The sequence below is a fragment of the Cajanus cajan genome, chromosome 5, assembly GCF_000230855.2.
Source record: "Cajanus cajan strain Asha chromosome 5, NIPB_CcT2T_4, whole genome shotgun sequence".
Lineage (NCBI taxonomy): Eukaryota > Viridiplantae > Streptophyta > Magnoliopsida > Fabales > Fabaceae > Cajanus > Cajanus cajan.
Genome location: NC_138521.1, coordinates 40,702,693 through 40,724,784, shown reverse-complemented (window position 1 = coordinate 40,724,784; position 22,092 = coordinate 40,702,693). Strand labels below are relative to the sequence as shown.

General features: G+C 42.3%; 1 protein-coding gene across 1 annotated transcript; it reads right to left on the bottom strand.

Annotated features, from left to right (window-relative positions):
- Positions 1-20,751: 20,751 nt before the first annotated feature.
- Positions 20,752-21,393, bottom strand: LOC145957991 (uncharacterized). The gene has a single exon (XM_083074437.1). The coding sequence runs from the start codon at positions 21,391-21,393 to the stop codon at positions 20,752-20,754; it is 642 nt and encodes a 213-aa protein (XP_082930563.1).
- Positions 21,394-22,092: the final 699 nt, after the last annotated feature.

Here is a 22,092-nt window from a genome sequence, read left to right as displayed (position 1 = left end):
GCTCCGAGGTCGCGAGCTAGCCTTAGTCCTGCGAGGAGTGCCTCATACTCCGCCTGGTTGTTGGTCACCTTGAAGCTAAACTTGAGGGATTGCTCCAAAGTGACTTGGTTTGGCCCCTCCAATATGAAACCTGCACCACCACCCTTAGAGTTGGAGGACCCATCAACGTGTAAAGTCCATACCTGGGGTTCCTCGGCGGTAGTAGGCGTGAGCTCGACTACGAAGTTGGCCAGGCATTGAGCTTTCAGGGGTCCGCGACTTTCTTACTGGATGCCGAACTCAGACAATTCTACTGACCATGCAATCATCCGTCCGGCGAGCTCGGGCTTTCGCAGAATTTGCTTTATGGGGTAGTCGGTTTTGACTACCACTTGGTGACTCTGGAAGTAGAGTCGGAGGCACCGAGCTGCGGTGACAAGTGCCAGTGCCAGCTTCTCGATCATTTGGTACCGCTTCTCCGCGTCTTGGAGGACTCGGCTGATGAAGTAGATCGGTGTTTGCACTTTTTGGTGCTCTTGTACTATAACTACGCTGATGGCGCTTTCTGCTACGGCCAAGTAGAGGAGGAGGTCGGTTTTGTGATCCGGCCTCTGTAGGATTGGTGGAGTCGTGAAGAAGGTTTTGAAGCTTCGGAAAGCTTCTACGCACTGATCCGTCCACTGAAAGTCTTTTGGCTTCCGTAGTAGAGTGAAGATCGGCCCTGCCTTATCTGCGAGTCTGGGGATGAAACGGGACAGTGAGACTAACAGTCTGGCTAGGCGTTGGAAATTAGGAGTTTCAATGCCTTTTAAGCACTTATATGTCTCGGTTTCAATATAGAAAAACTGCAGCAAAATTATGACACAAAACAAGAGGTGTTCACAAGTATGTTTTCACTAGTGCTTCACTATTTTGTAGTATTTTTTAGGTCAAATTTTTAAGCACTTTGTTTCTTTGTTTTTCTCAAGCAATTAGGACACTCACACCTCTGTTTTGGTTCTGTTTTAAGGTCCAAAAAAATTTCAATAAGTTTTAGCCACAACACAAGACACAAGGAAACCTAATAGGAGAAGTGTTTAACAATTTTTTTTTGACAACTTTTAACAAGACATAATAGAAACCTAACTCTAAGAAATTTGCTAGAACTAATAGCAAATTAAGAACTCAAACATGTAAATCAAAAGCTCATATAGTAAGGTTCAGATTTAATAAGAAAAAACACACAAAATTCGGACTCAATCAACACAACACAAAAACTAGGTCAAAACAAGCTAGTCTAGGAATCAATGACATTCAAAGGACTACACATGACTCTAGACAAAACATATGATTCAAAAACAAAATATACACTAAACATTATCAATGTCCAATTACGGACTCATGTTATAGGAATGGAGAAGACTCAAGCAAAAATCAAAAGCACAAGTACATGTGTAGACCCCTAAAATTGTCCGGGTCGGAAATAAAGCTTGAAGACTCTCGAAGACTGAAGAAGGATCAGCCAGAAGGACTTCCAGAAGGCCCAAGGAGGGTTCTCTATAGGTCTAAGAGGTCTTAGGATAGCTAAAAATAGAAAATAGGAGGAATTGGGACCAATACGGGCTGCTTGGGGACCAGTACGGCCTGTATTGAAGTTTTGAACTTCAATGCGGCCGTACTGGACTCAATACGGCCGTATTGAAGATCTGTGAACTTCAATACGGCCGTATTGAGTTCAATACGGCCGTATTGAAGAACAAATTCTCAATACGGGCCGTATTGACCCCAGCGCCCGTATTGCTCCTATTTCCTATAAATATGGCGTCATTTGACGTCAATACACACTTTTCAACCATTTCTTGACTCTCTTATTGAGTGTTCTGGGGTTTTTGAGCAGTGCTCTGCCTTAGGAACCTCTCTAGGAGTCGATCCGACGAAGTTTTGGAATTCCGAGCACTTAGCTTGGAGATTCGAACCTAGTCGAAGGGAAATCCTCCGGATTTCCATAGTCAAAAGTTTTTAGGAAGGAGCGAGCGAGCTTGTAGAGCGAGGGAACGCCAAAAAGCTTCCCAGTTTTACTCAATATATAAAAGCACGCTTCAAGAGGTTTCTTCTTAAATCCTTCCTTTTACTGCTTTCTGTGTGCATATTTAAACTGTCATCATGTAGATAGTTAATTTATAATCGCTTATAATAAATAGGGGTAATTTAGTAATTTTACGCTATTATTTTAGAAATAATCTGTCATAGGGAACCCGAAAGGGGCGCTGTGGGGTGCTAACACCTTCCCCACGCGTAACCGACTCCCTTACCCAACTCTGGTTGTAATGGCCAAAGTTGATTTATAAAATCAATTGCCTTATCCCTTTTTCCAATGTTTTGAGTAAAACATTGGTGGCGACTCCACGAACCCTCCTTTTGCGAAAACCACTAATCCATGGAGGGTCCCGCTTGGGATTAATATGGATTGGTGAGCCTTTTAATAAAATTGCTCGTTTGACGAGGTCTCAGTTTGAGAATAAGTCATTCTAGCAATCCACATTTTTTAAACAAATAAACGAGTCCAACCATCCTTCGCGAATGCCGAAAGCCCGTTTCGGGCCGGTGGCGACAGATGGCGACTCCACTGGGGAAGCCTTGAGAGTCAGTCCCATTTAGTGACAGATTATTTTTAACAAATAATAGTTAAAATTACTTCATTACCCCTTGCTTGTATTATAATATGTTTTATTATATGGCTTTAAATAACTGTTGTATGCTTAAATTCCGCAATTGTTTGAAATAAAAACTGCACACAAACCTTTGCACACAACAGTTCCCTCTATACCCGGGGGCATGAGTGGTAATCCATAGGGAGTGGATGTTAGTACGGCCGGTTGATGGGTTTATAGGAGCCTATGAGACCGTTGTCGAAAAGCATCACTCAAGGTGATAACCATGAACTTGAGTCCGACGGTGCGTTGGAGCTTTCCATCGACCTACGACAAGAGGAATTGGGTCCCTATAATGGGGGCACCTTGGGGGCCTTTGACCAAGTGAGAACAGTTAGATCCTCCTTGAATATGCACTTTTCTGCAGGAGACCCCTACCTCGTGATTCGCTCGTGACTGTTCGTGGATGAGTGAATTGTTTGTGTAAATGCTTATGTGCAATTGTTTGTGCATTAATAAATAACCTCGTGATAAGGTCTAAAAATAATCCCCATGCATAAAAAACCATGACATGAGAGGAAAGACCATGTGTGAAAATATAATAAAAGTGAGAAGCATGTACATCATTACCAATAAGACATCATGCATCCTCATAAAAACATACATTTTAGGATCACCAATACCTCTTGACATGAGTGAAAGAGACCCATGACTATAGAGATTCTCCGTTGGGGAGAAATCATAGACAAAGAAGGGTGGTAAACTTCCGTCTTAAAAAGGCAGCGCCTTAAAGATGGAGGTTTATCAAGCTCATGTTAAAGAGTGTATTCATTCCGTAAAATAAACTAACTAAATATTCATTTTAGAAAGTGGCTGGTCATCTCTTTGTCCTCACGCGCGCGCAGAAAATCAAGAAGATGGACGCGATGGAGGAGCAAATTAAGAAGCTTACAGCCGAGCTCTCACAGCTCAAGGAGCAAATGGCGCAAGTGATGGAACTCATGCGTCACCACAACATACACGGGGCTGAGCACAGTGACCATGAGTCCCATCATGTTGAAGGAAAAGTGGAACAAGAGCTGAAAAGTGGGAAGCTAGTTAAACCTTCCCAATCATTTAAAGCTAAGAAGACCTTTGGGAAGAAGAAGGAAGGAGGAGTCAATGCTATAACCATTTCCTCATCTTCTTCCACTTCGAAGTCAGGAAAATCGCAATTCAACCCTGTGAGGAAGTTTGATAAACTTCCGACCACATATAACGATCTCCTGCCGAAGCTAGTGGAAGCACGTCTTCTAGCTTACGTTCCACCAAGGAAGATGGATCCACCTTATCCCGAATGGTACAAACCACAAGATAAATGCCTATACCACTCGGGGGCATCAGGGCATTCAACAGAGAACTGTCTAGCTCTCAAACACAAGGTCCAAAGCCTTATTGATGCCGGGTGGATCACTTTTGATTCAACAGCGCCCGACGTGAGTAAGAATCTTCGGCCAAAGCAGGAATAGAGAGAAGAACAAGCCACGATAGGGCCCCTTCATATTTTTTAGGGACTCATCATGTAAATAAGGGTTTTGTACAGTTTTATATACATACATCAATAAAGAGGCATTTTCACATTACTCTTTTTTTGTTCTTTTCTCTCTTTCCTCATTAACATTAATAATTCTAAACCTAAATAGAACCAATAAAATAATTATGTCTGTAATTGTTCGCTCTGACCGGGATCCGAAGGTGAAAGGGTTGAGTTGGACAGTGATGAGGAGACCATTTCTCCGGATCTGCAAAGATTGCTAGATTAGGAAGCTCGTCAAGAGAAATTGGAAATTGTGAATTTGGGGCATGGCCGAAAGATATAAGAGGTCAACATGGGGACCCATATCAGTGATGAAATAAGGACACATGTTTCCGCTATGATTATAATAAAATCATTCTTCATTGCTTCTTTTCTTGCTTATAATAAAATTCTAAACCACATTATTTTTAACCCTGTTTGAATAAACATGAATGAGGTTAAAATCATCTTAATGATAATAAACCCACATCATTTTTATGTGGATGTGTGTGTGACAACTTGGAGCACCTTTTCTTGGCATCAATAAGTGCCATCATGGATAAAAGAAATCCTAAAGATAATAAGCTCGGCAGGAAACCCAAAAAGGGGACTGCGCAAAAATAAGAGCAAAAGACCCGCTAGGAATCCCACGAAAGGGTGACCTAGGCAAAAGATAGGGTTACAAAAATAAACAAAAACAAAGGTCCGCTAAAACGCCACAAAAGGGTGTTTTAGGCAAAAATAAGGACAATCAAAAAACAAAAAGAAATCCATGATGGTACCATGAACCGAATTCAAAAAGAAAGGTTCAAGAGAAGCTATCCAAGTTGTCAAAATCACAACGTCAATAAACAAAGATTTTCTTAACTTCATAAGTGTTTAATCAAACAAGCCTAAACACATAAGCCCACCTTGGCCATCCATTCTTACAAAAACTATTTTTGAAAAATAAATCCCCTCTAAAACACAAACTTCAGAATAAAAAATATTTTTCCCTTCTTTTCTCTCTTGTCCCAACGATTTTAGAATAATCTAGTGGAAGCATGGAGAAATAAATCATCACTGATAATGGATCTAATCTGAACAACAAAATGGTGGAAGAACTGTGCCAAGAATTCAAGATCCAACATCACAACTCTTCCCCATATCGGCCAAAGATGAATGGGGCAGTCGAGGCAACCAATAAGAACATCAAAAAATAGTGCAAAAGATGGTTGTCTCATTTAAAGACTGACACGAGATGTTACCCTTCGCTCCTCATGGCTATAGGACTTCAGTACGTCCATTTACAGGAGCTACTCCATTCTCACTCGTTTATGGGGAGGAGGCAGTTCTACCCATCGAAGTCGAGATACCTTCTCTAAGGGTAATCGTGAAAACAAAACTTTCCGAGGCAGAAAGGGTTCAAAGCCGACACGACCGGTTAAACCTTATCCCAGAGAAACGGCTGAACGCCATATGCCATGGTCAAGCCTATCAGAGGAAGATCAAGAAGGCTTTTGACAAGAAAGTCCACCCTCGAGTCTACCATGAGGGAGAGTTGGTAATGAAGAAATTACTACCAACTCAAAAAGGGCAAAATCGGAAAGTGTGCCCCAAATCACGGAGGACCATAAGTGATAAAACGAGTCTTCTCAGCAGGAGCATTAATCCTCACAGACACGAATGGAGAAAAACTTCGATACCCAGTCAACACTGACGTGGTAAAGAAGTACTATGCTTGAAGACGTTGCTTGCATAGGCCCGCTAGGATGAAAACCCAAAAAGGGCGTCCTAGGCAAAAGTTAGGGCAAAATAAAAAGCCTGCCAGTACAAGGGTACTAGGCAAAACAAAGGCAAATTTACCCCGTTAGGATACGTCCTAAGCAAAAGTTAGGGGCAAAAGAATAAGATATAAAAACAAAGCAAGCAACGATCACTTGAACCGAAAACCGAAAGGCGGTTTAAGTGATAATCTTCTAGAAGCAAGCGTCTTGCAGTATCTACACTCCTGGCTCAGGCATCTCACCCGAAACGATTAGGGGAACGGGAAGAGCAACAATTACAGATATAATTGTTTAAGCCAAAAATGTATAGCCTACCTTGGCCAGCCATTCTTCAGAAATTCCCTTTGTAAATCTTTCTGTATAAACATTTGTGAATATCAATAAAATATCCATTTGTTTCTTTTCTTTCTTGACCTTGTGATTATGCCTTTAAATTGATGTTTCTAAAAATTGTACGAAACTCTTAATAATCGGTCAATAAAAGAAAATTGGAGGGGTTCCTGTAAAATCCATAATCTCCTGCATAAAGGCTCACAAAAAATACTCCCTCGCGTCAAGAGAAAGTCCTCCAAGAAGAAGAGGATAGGGAGAGCCACTCACTTTTCTAAATAAATGAACAAAAATAAAAAATTGTATTGCATTTGTGCATCACACACACATTAGTTGCACATTCAAAGACCTTATCATGAGGCAACCGCATAAAATAGAAAAATAGAAAATTGCTTGTGTATGACAGCAGCAAGCAAAATACAAAGATTCAGAAAATCAACAGCATCATACAGAATAACTGAGCCTGGAGAGGCTTGCCGAAAGAATACTCTCAAAATAACTGAGCCTGGAGAGGCTTGCCGAAAAAATACTCTCAGAATAATTGAGCCTGGAGAGGCTTGCCGAAACAATACTCCCACAGAATAACTGAGCCTGGAGAGGCTTGCCGAAAAATACTCTCAGAATAATTGAGCCTGGAGAGGCTTGCCGAAACAATACTCCCACAGAATAATTGAGCCTGGAGAGGCTCGCCGAAATAATACTCCTACAAAATAACTGAGCCTGGAGAGGCTTGCCGAAATAATACTCTCTCATAATAACTGAATTTAATTTCTTTAGCACTTTTAATTTCTGTACAGCAAAAGCCAAAAACATAAAAAAGGCAAAATACAGAAAAAGCCAAATCAGAAGAAAAGGCAAAATACAGAAAAAGCCGAAAATAAAAAAGGCAAGGATATAGAAAATCCAACAAACAATTTGTACCGAATAACTAAGCCTGGAGAGGCTTACCAAAATAATACTCCACATCCTCCACAGTATGCAGAATAACTGAGCCTGGAGAGGCTCGCAGAAATAATACTCCCCAGAGGGAACCTCAGCTCAAGCTCACGGGAAAATCCCCAGCGAGAGCTATCAAAGCAAGATCGACGCAATCCCCAATAGAAGTGCGATCATCCAAACAGTATATACAAGTCAAAGGACTTAACACTTCCTCGGTGGAAGATAGCTCTCCGACTCAAAGCGCTGAGCGAGGCTAAGCCTGTAGAGGCTTCCTAAATAATACTCTGGGATACAATAAGATCCCCAAATCCCCAATCGCCTACTCAAGAGGCATCCCTGCAAAAAGGAGAAGAAAATCAAAAATATCAATAAGTATTCCCCAAGTGGAATCCGGCTCTTAGCCAAACATCGAACGTCAAGCCGATACGCCTAACAGAAGAGGCTAATCAAAATCAACGACGAAATCCCCCAGCGGATAACAGCCTACACAGAGGCAACAAAATCCAAAAATTAAAAAGAGATACCCGAATAAGGATGAACCGGGATACTCCACCAACGTCAAAGGACGTCAGCCAAACATAAGGCATCGCTCAATTCAAGAAGAGCATCTGTGTCTACACCCCAAGGAAACAGAAATTCCTCAATGGGTACCAACAATGCAATGCAAGTTGGGGCACAGGAACCTATGAATGACTGCACATCCCCTAGACGGATCCCTGCGTTATCCAGCCCTCAGTGGCACCAAAATCAAAATCAAACCGTCAAAGCAGCATCGTGGACTGTGGAGACAAAAATCATCTCAAATCCCTGGAGAGGGCAAACTCACATTGCCAATGTCGTCAAGAACACGGAGGCAGACCCTGGAGAGGGCAAACTCACCCTGGAGAGGGCAAGACTCACGCACAAGTCTGGAGAGGCGACGACTAATACTCACCCTGGAGAGGGCAAACTCACCCTGGAGAGGGCAAGACTCACGCACAAGTCTGGAGAGGCGACGACTAATACTCACCCCGGAGAGGGCAAACTCACCCCGGAGAGGGCAAACTCACCCTGGAGAGGGCAAACTCACCCTGGAGAGGGCAAGACTCACGCACAAGTCTGGAGAGGCGACGACTAATACTCACCCCGGAGAGGGCAAACTCACCCCGGAGAGGGCAAACTCACCCTGGAGAGGGCAAACTCACCCTGGAGAGGGCAAGACTCACGCACAAGTCTGGAGAGGCGACGACTAATACTCACCCCGGAGAGGGCAAACTCACCCTGGAGAGGGCAAACTCACCCTGGAGAGGGCAAGACTCACGCACCCTGGAGAGGGCAAACTCACCCTGGAGAGGGCAAACTCACCCTGGAGAGGGCAAGACTCACGCACAAGTCTGGAGAGGCGACGATTAATACTCACCCCGGAGAGGGCAAACTCACCCTGGAGAGGGCAAACTCACCCTGGAGAGGGCAAGACTCACGCACAAGTCTGGAGAGGCGACGATTAATACTCACCCCGGAGAGGGCAAACTCACCCTGGAGAGGGCAAACTCACCCTGGAGAGGGCAAGACTCACGAGGCGACGATTAATACTCACCCTGGAGAGGGCAAGACTCACGCTACCAAAGTGACTAGAAGCGCGGAGGTATGCACCAACCTGGAGAGGCTACTCAACAATTTTCCCACCTGAAGACACTACAAGTCGGAAGGATGGCACATCACCCGGACAATTGGGTCAACTCCTTTACTTGTCAGCCGGTACACCAAAAGACCGTTTGACTAAGTAAAGGGGGGGCAGCTGTAGACCCCTAAAATTGTCCGGGTCGGAAATAAAGCTTGAAGACTCTCGAAGACTGAAGAAGGATCAGCCAGAAGGACTTCCAGAAGGCCCAAGGAGGGTTCTCTATAGGTCTAAGAGGTCTTAGGATAGCTAAAAATAGAAAATAGGAGGAATTGGGACCAATACGGGCTGCTTGGGGACCAGTACGGCCTGTATTGAAGTTTTGAACTTCAATGCGGCCGTACTGGACTCAATACGGCCGTATTGAAGATCTGTGAACTTCAATACGGCCGTATTGAGTTCAATACGGCCGTATTGAAGAACAAATTCTCAATACGGGCCGTATTGACCCCAGCGCCCGTATTGCTCCTATTTCCTATAAATATGGCGTCATTTGACGTCAATACACACTTTTCAACCATTTCTTGACTCTCTTATTGAGTGTTCTGGGGTTTTTGAGCAGTGCTCTGCCTTAGGAACCTCTCTAGGAGTCGATCCGACGAAGTTTTGGAATTCCGAGCACTTAGCTTGGAGATTCGAACCTAGTCGAAGGGAAATCCTCCGGATTTCCATAGTCAAAAGTTTTTAGGAAGGAGCGAGCGAGCTTGTAGAGCGAGGGAACGCCAAAAAGCTTCCCAGTTTTACTCAATATATAAAAGCACGCTTCAAGAGGTTTCTTCTTAAATCCTTCCTTTTACTGCTTTCTGTGTGCATATTTAAACTGTCATCATGTAGATAGTTAATTTATAATCGCTTATAATAAATAGGGGTAATTTAGTAATTTTACGCTATTATTTTAGAAATAATCTGTCATAGGGAACCCGAAAGGGGCGCTGTGGGGTGCTAACACCTTCCCCACGCGTAACCGACTCCCTTACCCAACTCTGGTTGTAATGGCCAAAGTTGATTTATAAAATCAATTGCCTTATCCCTTTTTCCAATGTTTTGAGTAAAACATTGGTGGCGACTCCACGAACCCTCCTTTTGCGAAAACCACTAATCCATGGAGGGTCCCGCTTGGGATTAATATGGATTGGTGAGCCTTTTAATAAAATTGCTCGTTTGACGAGGTCTCAGTTTGAGAATAAGTCATTCTAGCAATCCACATTTTTTAAACAAATAAACGAGTCCAACCATCCTTCGCGAATGCCGAAAGCCCGTTTCGGGCCGGTGGCGACAACATGAACCTAGGCGCACAACACAAATTGATTCAAGAATAAGGAACAAGCAAACATGAATCAATTAGTTCATATGAGACATATAGGATCTATCAAAATATGTATTAGACTTAGATCCATTCAGCAAACACAATTTTAGACAAAATAAGGAAGGAACAACACGGATTCAATGAAGAAAAAATTTAGAAGACATAACCTCAAGAGCACTAGGCTCTAGATACAAAAAATGATGGAACTAGGTGAGGAGATTGTTGTTCCTCCACTTTGCTCCATGCTTAGGACCGAATCTCTTGAGGTAGACCTTGGATTGAAGCCTGAAATCTCCTTGAAGAAATATTCAATGGAGGTGATGCCTTAGAAGGAGGTTCGGTTACTTCTCTTGGAGGTAGAAGCTTGAGGAACCTAGACTAAGGTTTTGAAGAACTTTGGAGAATCCTTAGAGTAGGAAATTCTCCACGGTTTCTATGAGAGACTCTTGAGAGAGAAATCAGAATTTTATTTCTCTAAATGTCAAAAGTGATTACAAATGTAGTGTTTAGGAATTTATAGGGAAAGGTAGCTTGTAGGAGAAGCTATCCTAAACCATGGTTCACTAGGAACCATGGTAGGGTAAGCTTTAACCCCCACGGTTTAGGAAGCTTGTAGAAGAAGCCAACCTTGACCATGGTTCACTTAAGAACCATGGTAAGGTTGCCTTAACCTTCCAAGGTTTAGAAGCTTGCAAGGCAAGCTTCAAACCTTGAAGAGTAACAAGTGAATTTCGGCCAAAGAACAAGTAGGAGAGCTAGGCGGCCTTGGTTCATATTTGCTCCTTGAATTAATTCAAAAATGTTTGATTTGGTTTAGTTAGGTTCATCATATGATGATGAGACCTAGCTAAATCAAATCTATGAAAAATTAGGAGCAAAATGAGTCCAATATGTAAAATTTTGCCTAGGCCCAGTTCTGGCCCAATTACTTGTCACACCCCAAGCTTTGCTAAATGTACCCCCTTTTCCCTACTGAAAAAATACAAAATGAAAATATCAACTAGGGAGGTTAAATGGAGTTAAACTCTCCAAGTAACCTACATTAAAAACAATATACAAACACTAGGAGAAAGCAAGTAAAGTGCCTCACAAATACAAAGGCAAAATAACCTATACAAGAGACTATTTGAAAACTATACAATATATACAAGTAGAACTAGGCCTTCTCTTCATGATAGAGCATTCCAAGTGAAGATTACCTTGGGCCTGATAAGCCCATTAGTCTTCTCAAGTTCCAACTCTTCTTGTATCCTCCTAGCCATAGCTCTGGTCACTGGGCCCTTGGCCCATGGTCTATCATCCCCTCCTTCTTGAGAAGGATTTGTCCTCAAATCTGTAGGTTCTTCTTCCTCATCATAACCTGCAAAGAGAATAAGATCACTTATATTAAAAGTGTTACTTACTCCATAATCACTGGGAAGATCTAACCTGTAAGCATTATCATTAATTCTTTGGAGGACTTGGAAGGGACCATCTCCTCTTGGATTGAGTTTTGACTTTCTTTGAGAAGGAAACCTTTCCTTTCTCAAGTGAAGCCAAACCCAGTCCCCTTCCTCAAAAATGAGGGTTTTTTTTCCCTTGCTTCTTTCTAAAGCAGTTCTCTCATTTTGTTGTTGTATATGAATTTTAACCTTCTCATGTAATTTCTTAATAAAGTCAGCCCTAGATACCCCTTCTTTATGAAAGTAATGAGAAGAATCTGGTAGAAGTATTAGGTCTAAAGGAGTGAGACGGTTAAAACCATACACAACCTCAAAAGGTGAGATTTTGGTAGTCTTATGGACTACCCTATTATAAGCAAATTCAATGTGGGGCAAGTACTCATCCCAAGACTTATGGTTACCCTTAAGGACTGCCCTTAACATTGTAGATAGGGATCTATTAACTACTTCTGTTTGCCCATCTGTCTGTGGGTGACAAGTAGTAGAGAAAAGTAATTTAGTTCCTAGCCTACTCCAAAGAGTTTTCCAAAAATGGCTAAGGAACTTTGTATCCCTATCTGAAACAATGGTTTTGGGAAGACCATGAAGTCTAACCACTTCCTTGAGAAAGAGTCTTGCTATGTTGCTTGCATCATCTATTTTGTGGCAGGGTATAAAGTGGGCCATTTTACTAAATCTGTCCACTACCACAAAAATAGAATCCATGCCTCTCTGGGTTTTGGGCAAGCCCCAAATAAAATCCATACTGATATCAACCCATGGAGAGTTAGCAACAGGCAAGGGTGTATAAATGCCATGAGGCATTACTTTAGACTTTGCTTGTAAACAAGCTATGCATCTAAAGCAAAACCTCTCAACATCCCTTCTCATATGGGGCCAAAAGAATTTTTCTTTTAGAAAACTTAGAGTCTTTTCAACTCCAAAGTGCCCCATGAGACCACCCTCATGACTTTCTTGAACAAGGAGTTTTCTTATAGATCCTTGGGGTATACAAATTCTTCCCTCTTTATACAAGTACCCCTCAGAAATATAGAAACCTCCTTGAGGCTTTGCTAAGCATTGGGTATAATTTTCTTTGAATTCGAGATCATTAGTATACAATTCCTTAATGTGATTAAATCCCAAGATTTGAGATCCAAGGGAGATTAACAAAGTGTGTCTCCTAGAAAGGGCATCAGCCACAACATTATTTTTCCCTTTCTTGTATTTAATCACATATGGAAATTGTTCTAAGAACTCTACCCACTTAGCATGCCTTTTGTTTAGCTTGCCTTGGCCCCTCAAATATTTAAGTGACTCATGGTCACTATGAATGACAAACTCTTTGGGAATAAGGTAATGTTCCCAAGTTTGAAGGGCCCTAACCAAGGCATAGAGCTCTTTGTCATAGGTAGGATAGTTAAGGGAGGCACCTTTGAGTTTTTCACTGAAATATGCAATAGGGTGCCCACCCTGTAACAAAACCGCCCCTATACCAACTCCAGAGGCATCACATTCTAACTCAAAAGTTTTTGAAAAATCTGGTAGAGCTAGAAGTGGTGCATGGGTAAGCTTATGCTTCAAGGTTATGAAGGCATTTTCTTGTTTCTCTCCCCATATAAATTCCACATTCTTCTTGACTAAGTCATTTAATGGGGAGGCTAGTGTGGAGAAATTAGGAACAAACCTCCTATAGAAGCTTGCCAAACCATGGAAGCTCCTAATATCTCCAACACTTTTAGGAGTGGGCCATTCTTGGATGGCCTTGATTTTCTCGGGGTCCACATGAACCCCTTTTTTACTAATTATAAACCCTAGAAAAACTACACTATCTACACAAAAGGTACATTTTTCTAAATTTCCAAAAAGTTGATTTTTCCTAAGAATATCAAAAACTTGCCTTAAGTGTCCTATATGATCACTTAGACTCCTACTGTATATGAGAATATCATCAAAATAAACTACTACAAATCTACCTATACAATCCCTAAGGACATGATTCATGAGACGCATGAATGTACTAGGAGCATTGGTGAGCCCAAAAGGCATCACTAACCACTCATATAATCCAAACTTGGTCTTGAAAGCGGTTTTCCATTCATCTCCTTCTTTGATTCTAATTTGATTGTATCCGCTTTTAAGATCAACTTTAGAAAATATGATGGCTCCATGAAGCTCATCTAACATGTCATCAAGCCTAGGGATGGGGTGTCTATATTTCACAGTGATGTTGTTGATGGCTCTACTATCACAACACATTCTCCACTTGCCATCTTTTTTTGGAACCAACAACACTGGAATAGCACAAGGACTTAAGCTCTTTCGAACCCAGCCCTTCTCCAACAAATCTTGGACTTGAGACTCAATTTCTTTAGTTTCTTGGGGGTTGGTCCTATAGGCAGGCCTATTAGGTAGGCTAGCCCCAGGCACCAAATCAATTTGATGTTCTATTCCTCTAGAAGGAGGAAGGCCCAGTGGACCCTCGGGAGGAAATAAATCATCGAATTCCTTTAAAAGTGTTTTTACCCCCTTAGGTAAAGTCTCATGTCCACTAGATGTGGCAGTGCAAGAAAGAGTTCCTTTACAGAGAAGGAAATAAGAGGGTTGTTGAATCAAGAGGGTTTGTTTGGAAATTTTATTCTCTTGATTAACGACCTCTAGGGAGGGAACTCCTTTCTCCCTAGATTCCTCTCTATCCTTAAGTTTCACAGACTTTTTTTTTCTCTCTTTTCTTCTTTTTTTTAAATCTCTTTTCACTATCTCTTTTGAGTTTCATTTGTGCTTGATCCTCAGCCACCTGTTGAGGAGAAAGAGGATGAAGCACAAACTTTCTTTCCTTATGAGTAAAGGTAATCTCGTTAGTAAGGCCATTGTGCATGGTTTTCTTATCAAATTGCCATGGCCTTCCTAATAAGATGTGACAAGCTTCCATTGGTACTACATCACATAGCACCTCATCTTCATAGTTCCCAATGGAAATTTTGGCCTTTACTTGTTGGTCAACTGCTAAATCACCATCCTCATTAATCCAATGGAGTTGATAAGGTTTAGGATGGGAATTAGTAGTTAAACCCAACTTCTCAACCAGCCTAGTGCTACAACAATTGCACCATGAGCCACTATCAACAATGAGAGAACATGCACTGTTTGAAACTTTGCATCTAGTATGAAATATGTTCTCTCTTTGTGATAGAGTATCACTAGGTTGGTTGTTGAGGAGTCTCCTAATCATTAAGAGCTCCCCTTCATAAGGAAAAGTAGACTCTACACCTTTCTCTTGATCACTTGCTTCTTCCTCACTATTACTAGAGGAAGTAGTAGCCTCATCTTGGCTACTATAAATGTCCTGCCCCCTCATGATCATTACCTTCTTTGTGGGGCATTGGGAGGCAATGTGGCCTCTCCCTAAACATTTAAAGCACTTAATATCACTAGTCCTAGAACTAGTGTGTGTAGTGTCCTTTCCCTTTCCCTTATCTTTTTCTGTGGCTAGATTTTTGGAGGGTTCAAAAGTTTTCTTCTTTTCAAAAGTTTTTCCCTCCTTCTTGGAATCTTTCTTTAGAAATGAAGAGTTGGAGCTATTTTTGTAAGATTTCCTCATTCGTTGTTGTTCTACCCTTACACAAAGTTGGACCAAGTCATTTAGGTCCCTGTAGGGTAGTAGCTCCACTTGGTCTCTTATTTCTAAATTAAGACCACTCAAAAATCTAGCTACAGTAGTAGCTTCCTCTTCCCTAATACAAGCCCTCATCATTAATAGCTCCATTTGTTGCCTGTACTGTTCTACAAACATGTCTCTTTGTTGGAGCCTTTGGAGCTTATTCATAAGCTCCCTCCCATAGTAGGTGGGAATGTGCCTCCTCCTCATTGCACTTTTAAGATCATTCCAATATTGAATTGGAGGATCATTGTGGAGGCGTCTCTCTCTCTCTAGGGCTGTCCACCAATACATGGCATGCCCTTGGAAGCTAAGGGCAGCCAAAGGTACTTTCCTCTCTTCACTTACCCTATGGCAAGCAAAGAGTTGCTCAACCTTCATTTCCCAGTCTAAATAAGACTCCACATCATCTTTGCCAAAGAATTGTGGGAGGTCAACCTTGACTTCCCTTGGCCTAGTAGTTCTCCTAGGAGTATGTTGGTAGTGATCCCCTTGATTCATGCTTTCATTAGGGGATGTGTATTGGGAATGTGAGCTCCTACTCTTTTTCTTATGTTTCTTCATATCTTCTTTCAATTTTTCCTCCTCTTGTCTTAAAATTCTCAACTCTTCCTCAAGGTAAGCAAGTTGTCCTTCTCTTTCAATTCTTTCCTTCTCTCTTTGAATGGACTCTTGCTTTTTCCATAGTTTAAGTGATTTGAGCTCTTTAGTAATGTAAGATAGACTTTTTGGAGAGCCATCACTTTCACTATGGGAGGAATCTTAAGACATTTTAATTCAAGAGATATTTTTCACACAAAAATAGTTTTTATGAAAATAAGGTTTTGGAGTGCTTTAGACTTGGCACTTAGAGGTCTAAGAGTACAAATTGAACTTTGGAGGGAGGTGAGCTACTAAAGAGCCACTTAATAACCAAGCCTCTTCAAGTAAAAATCTCTAAACCCCCTTGTACTTTTGTCTTGCACAAAACAATTTTCACAAAGAACTTTTCTAAAGAAAATAACAAGCAAGTGCCTATGTGTACAATTTATAAAATGCTTGAAAACATAAAGAGCATGAAAACATAAATTGCTTGAAAACTTAAATGACTGAAAACATAAATTGCTTAAAACATAAATTGCTTGAAAACTTAAAGACAAGAAAACATAAACTAGACGTTGAAAGCAAGTAAACCTAAGTGAGAGCTTGAAAGGTACCAAAGACCTTCAAGGACCACTCTCACAAGTACTACACGTGATTAGCTATTAAGAGTTCTTAAGGAGAGATGGAGATACACCAAAGGCACTCCAAGACACTCCTTAATAAAGGCCTTGTACAAAAAAATTTGGAAATTAAAAATTACAAGAAAATGAAATTCAAATTTTCTTCAATGAAATGCAAATTCACACTCCAAATGAAATGTAAATTCACAATCAAATGAATTTAGTGGCTGCACTTTAATTTCAAAGAAAACAAATTGCCACTAATTTAGAAACAAATTTAGCAACGGATTTTGTGAGGAAAACTAGTTTTGGAACCAAAAAATTCCGTCACTAAATTAGTCTCTAATTTTCACAATTTTTTTTTTTTTTTTACAAATGGTATAACGTCTTCTTGCTCCAAATCAGCCACCAATTGCAGCCTCACAAGGTGTTTCACTCCTCTCTTTAGAAGCAACTTTGATGTTAGTCACTTCTAGGTGTTTCCAAGAGCCTAGCCACCAAGAGAGAACAAACTCCCTAAGCAACCACCAAAGCCTTCAAGTGGATGTCCTTTGCCTTGGCCTCCTACACCTTTCAAGAAGCACTCAACCACCTTCAAGACTGAATATTAGTGCTAAAACTGAAAATGAACAATTTAGAATGGCTACACCAAGTGGTAGAAGAAAATGAGACAAGACTAGAAAGAGTTCCACAAATTGACAAGCAAAAATTAAGGCAAATTTGGAAGCTAGTACACACAAGAGTAACCTAGGAAAGGCACTAGAATGGATTACAAAATTAAAAGCTAAGATTATGAACAAAAACAAGACACAAATAGGTGGCTGAACCAACTAAAAATGTAAGCAAAAATTCATCAAAACCGAGAGCAATTTAAGCAAAAATTTTCACTCCTTTTGGCTTTTTCTTTTGCTTTTTCTTTCTTTTCTTTTTAGCAAAATATTTTTCTCTTATTTTTCATTGTATGTTCAGGAGTTTCAATGCCTTTTAAGCACTTATATGTCTCGGTTTCAATATAGAAAAACTGCAGCAAAATTATGACACAAAACAAGAGGTGTTCACAAGTATGTTTTCACTAGTGCTTCACTATTTTGTAGTATTTTTTAGGTCAAATTTTTAAGCACTTTGTTTCTTTGTTTTTCTCAAGCAATTAGGACACTCACACCTCTGTTTTGGTTCTGTTTTAAGGTCCAAAAAAAATTCAATAAGTTTCAGCCACAACACAAGACACAAGGAAACCTAATAGGAGAAGTGTTTAACAATTTTTTTTTTTGACAACTTTTAACAAGACATAATAGAAACCTAACTCTAAGAAATTTGCTAGAACTAATAGCAAATTAAGAACTCAAACATGTAAATCAAAAGCTCATATAGTAAGGTTCAGATTTAATAAGAAAAAACACACAAAATTCGGACTCAATCAACACAACACAAAAACTAGGTCAAAACAAGCTAGTCTAGGAATCAATGACATTCAAAGGACTACACATGACTCTAGACAAAACATATGATTCAAAAACAAAATATACACTAAACATTATCAATGTCCAATCACGGACTCAAGTTATAGGAATGGAGAAGACTCAAGCAAAAATCAAAAGCACAAGTACATGAACCTAGGCGCACAACACAAATTGATTCAAGAATAAGGAACAAGCAAACATGAATCAATTAGTTCATATGAGACATATAGGATCTATCAAAATATGTATTAGACTTAGATCCATTCAGCAAACACAATTTTAGACAAAATAAGGAAGGAACAACACGGATTCAATGAAGAAAAAATTTAGAAGACATAACCTCAAGAGCACTAGGCTCTAGATACCAAAAATGATGGAACTAGGTGAGGAGATTGTTGTTCCTCCACTTTGCGCCATGCTTAGGACCGAATCTCTTGAGGTAGACCTTGGATTGAAGCCTGAAATCTCCTTGAAGAAATCTTCAATGGAGGTGATGCCTTAGAAGGAGGTTCGGTTACTTCTCTTGGAGGTAGAAGCTTGAGGAACCTAGACTAAGGTTTTGAAGAACTTTGGAGAATCCTTAGAGTAGGAAATTATCCACGGTTTCTATGAGAGACTCTTGAGAGAGAAATCAGAATTTTATTTCTCTAAATGTCAAAAGTGATTACAAATGTAGTGTTTAGGAATTTATAGGGAAAGGTAGCTTGTAGGAGAAGCTATCCTAAACCATGGTTCACTAGGAACCATGGTAGGGTAAGCTTTAACCCCCACGGTTTAGGAAGCTTGTAGGAGAAGCCAACCTTGACCATGGTTCACTTAAGAACCATGGTAAGGTTGCCTTAACCTTCCAAGGTTTAGAAGCTTGCAAGGCAAGCTTCAAACCTTGAAGAGTAACAAGTGAATTTCGGCCAAAGAACAAGTAGGAGAGCTAGGCGGCCTTGGTTCATATTTGCTCCTTGAATTAATTCAAAAATGTTTGATTTGGTTTAGTTAGGTTCATCATATGATGATGAGACCTAGCTAAATCAAATCTATGAAAAATTAGGAGCAAAATGAGTCCAATATGTAAAATTTTGCCTAGGCCCAGTTCTGCCCAATTACTTGTCACACCCCAAGCTTTGCTAAATGTACCCCCTTTTCCCTACTGAAAAAATACAAAATGAAAATATCAACTAGGGAGGTTAAATGGAGTTAAACTCTCCAAGTAACCTACCTTAAAAACAATATACAAACACTAGGAAAAAGCAAGTAAAGTGCCTCACAAATACAAAGGCAAAATAACCTATACAAGAGACTATTTCAAAACTATACAATATATACAAGTAGAACTAGGCCTTCTCTTCATGATAGAGCATTCCAAGTGAAGATTACCTTGGGCCTGATAAGCCCATTAGTCTTCTCAAGTTCCAACTCTTCTTGTATCCTCCTAGCCATAGCTCTGGTCACTGGGCCCTTGGCCCATGGTCTATCAGTACATCATTATCTGGTTGTACCCGAAGTAGGCGTCGAGGAAACTGAGGAGGGCGTGCCCTGATGCTCCGTCGACCAGCCTGTTAATGCTCGAAAAAGGGTATGAGTCCTTGGGGCATGCTTTGTTCAAGTTGGTGTAGTCGACGCACATGCGCCACTTCCCCGAGCTCTTCTTCACTAGGGCCACATTTGTCATCCATGTGGTGTATCTGACCTCACGGATGAAGCCAGCGTTCAGCAACTTCTGTGTCTCGGTGATGATGGCCTCCCGCCTTTCACCGCCGACCTTCCTCTTCCTCTAGGCCACTGGCCTTGCCTCCTTGTGTATCGCTAACCTGTGACAGATGAAGTCAGCGTCTATACCTGGCATGTCGACGCTGGACCAGGCGAAGAGGACGGCATTCTGGAGAATCTCAGCTTCGAGCTGCTGTCGCAAATCTAGGCTCAACTGCCTACTGATTTTTGTGCACTGCCTGGGAAGTTTCCCGATCTGGAGGTCGTCAAGCTCGTTAATGGGGCTTGGCCGCTCGTCATGGGAGTCGGATCGAGGATCGAGGTCAATAATTTCCATGTGGGTGATGTGAGCCACGGTGGGGGGATCCTTCTTGCTTTGCTCGCCAAACGAGGAGATCTTCAGACTCTCGGTGTAGCACTGCCAAGCTGTCTTCTGATTTGCTTTGACGAAGATGATTTTACCGTCACTTCCTGGGAATTTCATGGTGAGGTGTGGAGTGGATACCACTGCTCCGAGCTGATTCAACGTCGGCCTCCCAATGATGATGTTATAGGAGGTGTTGGCTTCCACTAGGAGGTATCGGACCATGATTCTCCTTGTATCCGGAGAGGTTTCGAAGGTGGTCAGTAGGTCCACGTATCCCCGGGTGTGCACTCGCTCTCCTGCAAAACCGACTAGGGGCTCTGTGTGAGGTTGGATGAGAGAGTGGGGGATGTCTAACCTGAGGAAGGTTAGCCAGTAGAGGACGTCTGCTGAGCTCCCTTGGTCTATCAGTGTCTTGTGAACCTCCCAATTAGCTACCTCCACGGCTATGACCATGGGATCATCCTGGTTGGGACTGACGCCAGCATAGTCATCATCGGTGAAGGTGATTGGCGGCGAGCTCTGGTGTGAAGCCGAGGTAGTGGAATGGACGCTGTTGATATTGCATAGGTGTCTCTTCCGGGCCAAGCTGCTGGCGCCTCCGCCTGCGAAACCACCTGCAATTGTGTTGATTACTCCCCGTAGGGGAGCTGACCCTGTTTCCTGGCTTACCTCAGCTTGCACTGCTCTGCTGGCATTTTGTTGGGAGCCAGAGGGTTGGTCCGTGCGAGCTCCTGCACCACGGCTACTGCCTCGTCCTCGTCCACCATGGCCTCCTCAATGACCCTGCTGTCGCTGGATATATTGGCCGAGGTGGCCTGCCTGGATGAGCTCTTCAATATGGTCTCGGAGTGTGCGGCACTCCTCAGTGGTGTGACCGTGATTCCTGTGGTACCGATAGTGCTTGGATTTGTTGGCACTGTTGGGGGTGTGACCTGGCCAGGGCAGGGTGAGCAGGTTGTTGTTACTGGCCTCCTCCAGGATATGTACTCGGGGCGTGTTCAAGGGAGTATAGAAGTCATCTCTCCCCCCTCTGTCTACTCTAGCTGACTTCTTGAACTGGCTATCATTGTTGACCTTGATCTTGTCCTTGTGACCCTGTGCTGGTTTCATTAGTCCTTTGCCGCGGACCTGGTCATGGAAGGTGGAGTGTTCCTCCATTTGGATGTAGCTCGCAGCGCGGGCGCGAAGTTTGTCCATGTCGCGAGGAGCCTCACGACATAGGCTGTCGACAAACGGCCTAGGCTTGAGTGCCATGAGCATGGCATGCAGGGCGACCTCAGGGTTCTGATTTCTGATCTTAACCGAGGTGTCGACAAATCGCTCCATGAATGCCCTGAGTGGCTCGTCGTCATTCTGTCTGAGACTGGCCAGGGCGGCTGAGGTGATATGGTGAGGTCGGCTCGTTGCATATTGCATCGTGAATCGCCTGAATAGAGTGCTGAAACTATCAATTGACTCAGCGGGAAGATGGGTGTACAAATTGAGCGCGGCCCCTTTGAGCGAGGTCGGAAAAACCCTACACAAAATAACATCATTGTTAGTGTAGAGGTTTACCTGTGTCGTATACAAGTCGATGTGCTCATCAGGGTCCGTCATGCCATCATAGCGATCGAGGTGGAGAGGCTTCCACCCCTAAGGAAGTGGTGTCTCCATGATGCCATCCACAAAGGGATGACAGCGGAAGGTTGCTTGACCCCCCGTGACATGAGTTGGGGCCTTGCTGACTTCATGGGCCGACTTGTTCGTCGGTACATGAGACCGATGCGTGGCAGGTCGTGGAGTCGGTGCCCTAGTCGTAGTTCGGGGATGAGAGACCGAGTGCCCTTCTTCCTCGTGGAGGTTACTCGCCTCAAGAGGATGGTCAGAGGGGCGTCGAGGGAGCTAAGCACGAATCTACTCGTTTTCAGCGCGTAGCGCCGCTAGGTCAGCTTCATTGGCGGTCTGCATCACCGCTAGGTCAGTTTCGTGCTGGGCACGCATATTTCGCATATCAGTGTCGTGTTGTTGCTGTATCTGTTCGACCTGGTCGATTAGTCTCCTCAATGTGGCTTCGTTATCCACGGTAGTTGTGTGATCTACGTCGTCTATTGCGCGTCGGCTATGGCTTCTGGTGAA

Bases quoted from the DNA above. Each gene is read 5' to 3' on its own strand.
- LOC145957991 (XM_083074437.1), bottom strand. From the start codon at position 21,393: ATGCAATATGCAACGAGCCGACCTCACCATATCACCTCAGCCGCCCTG.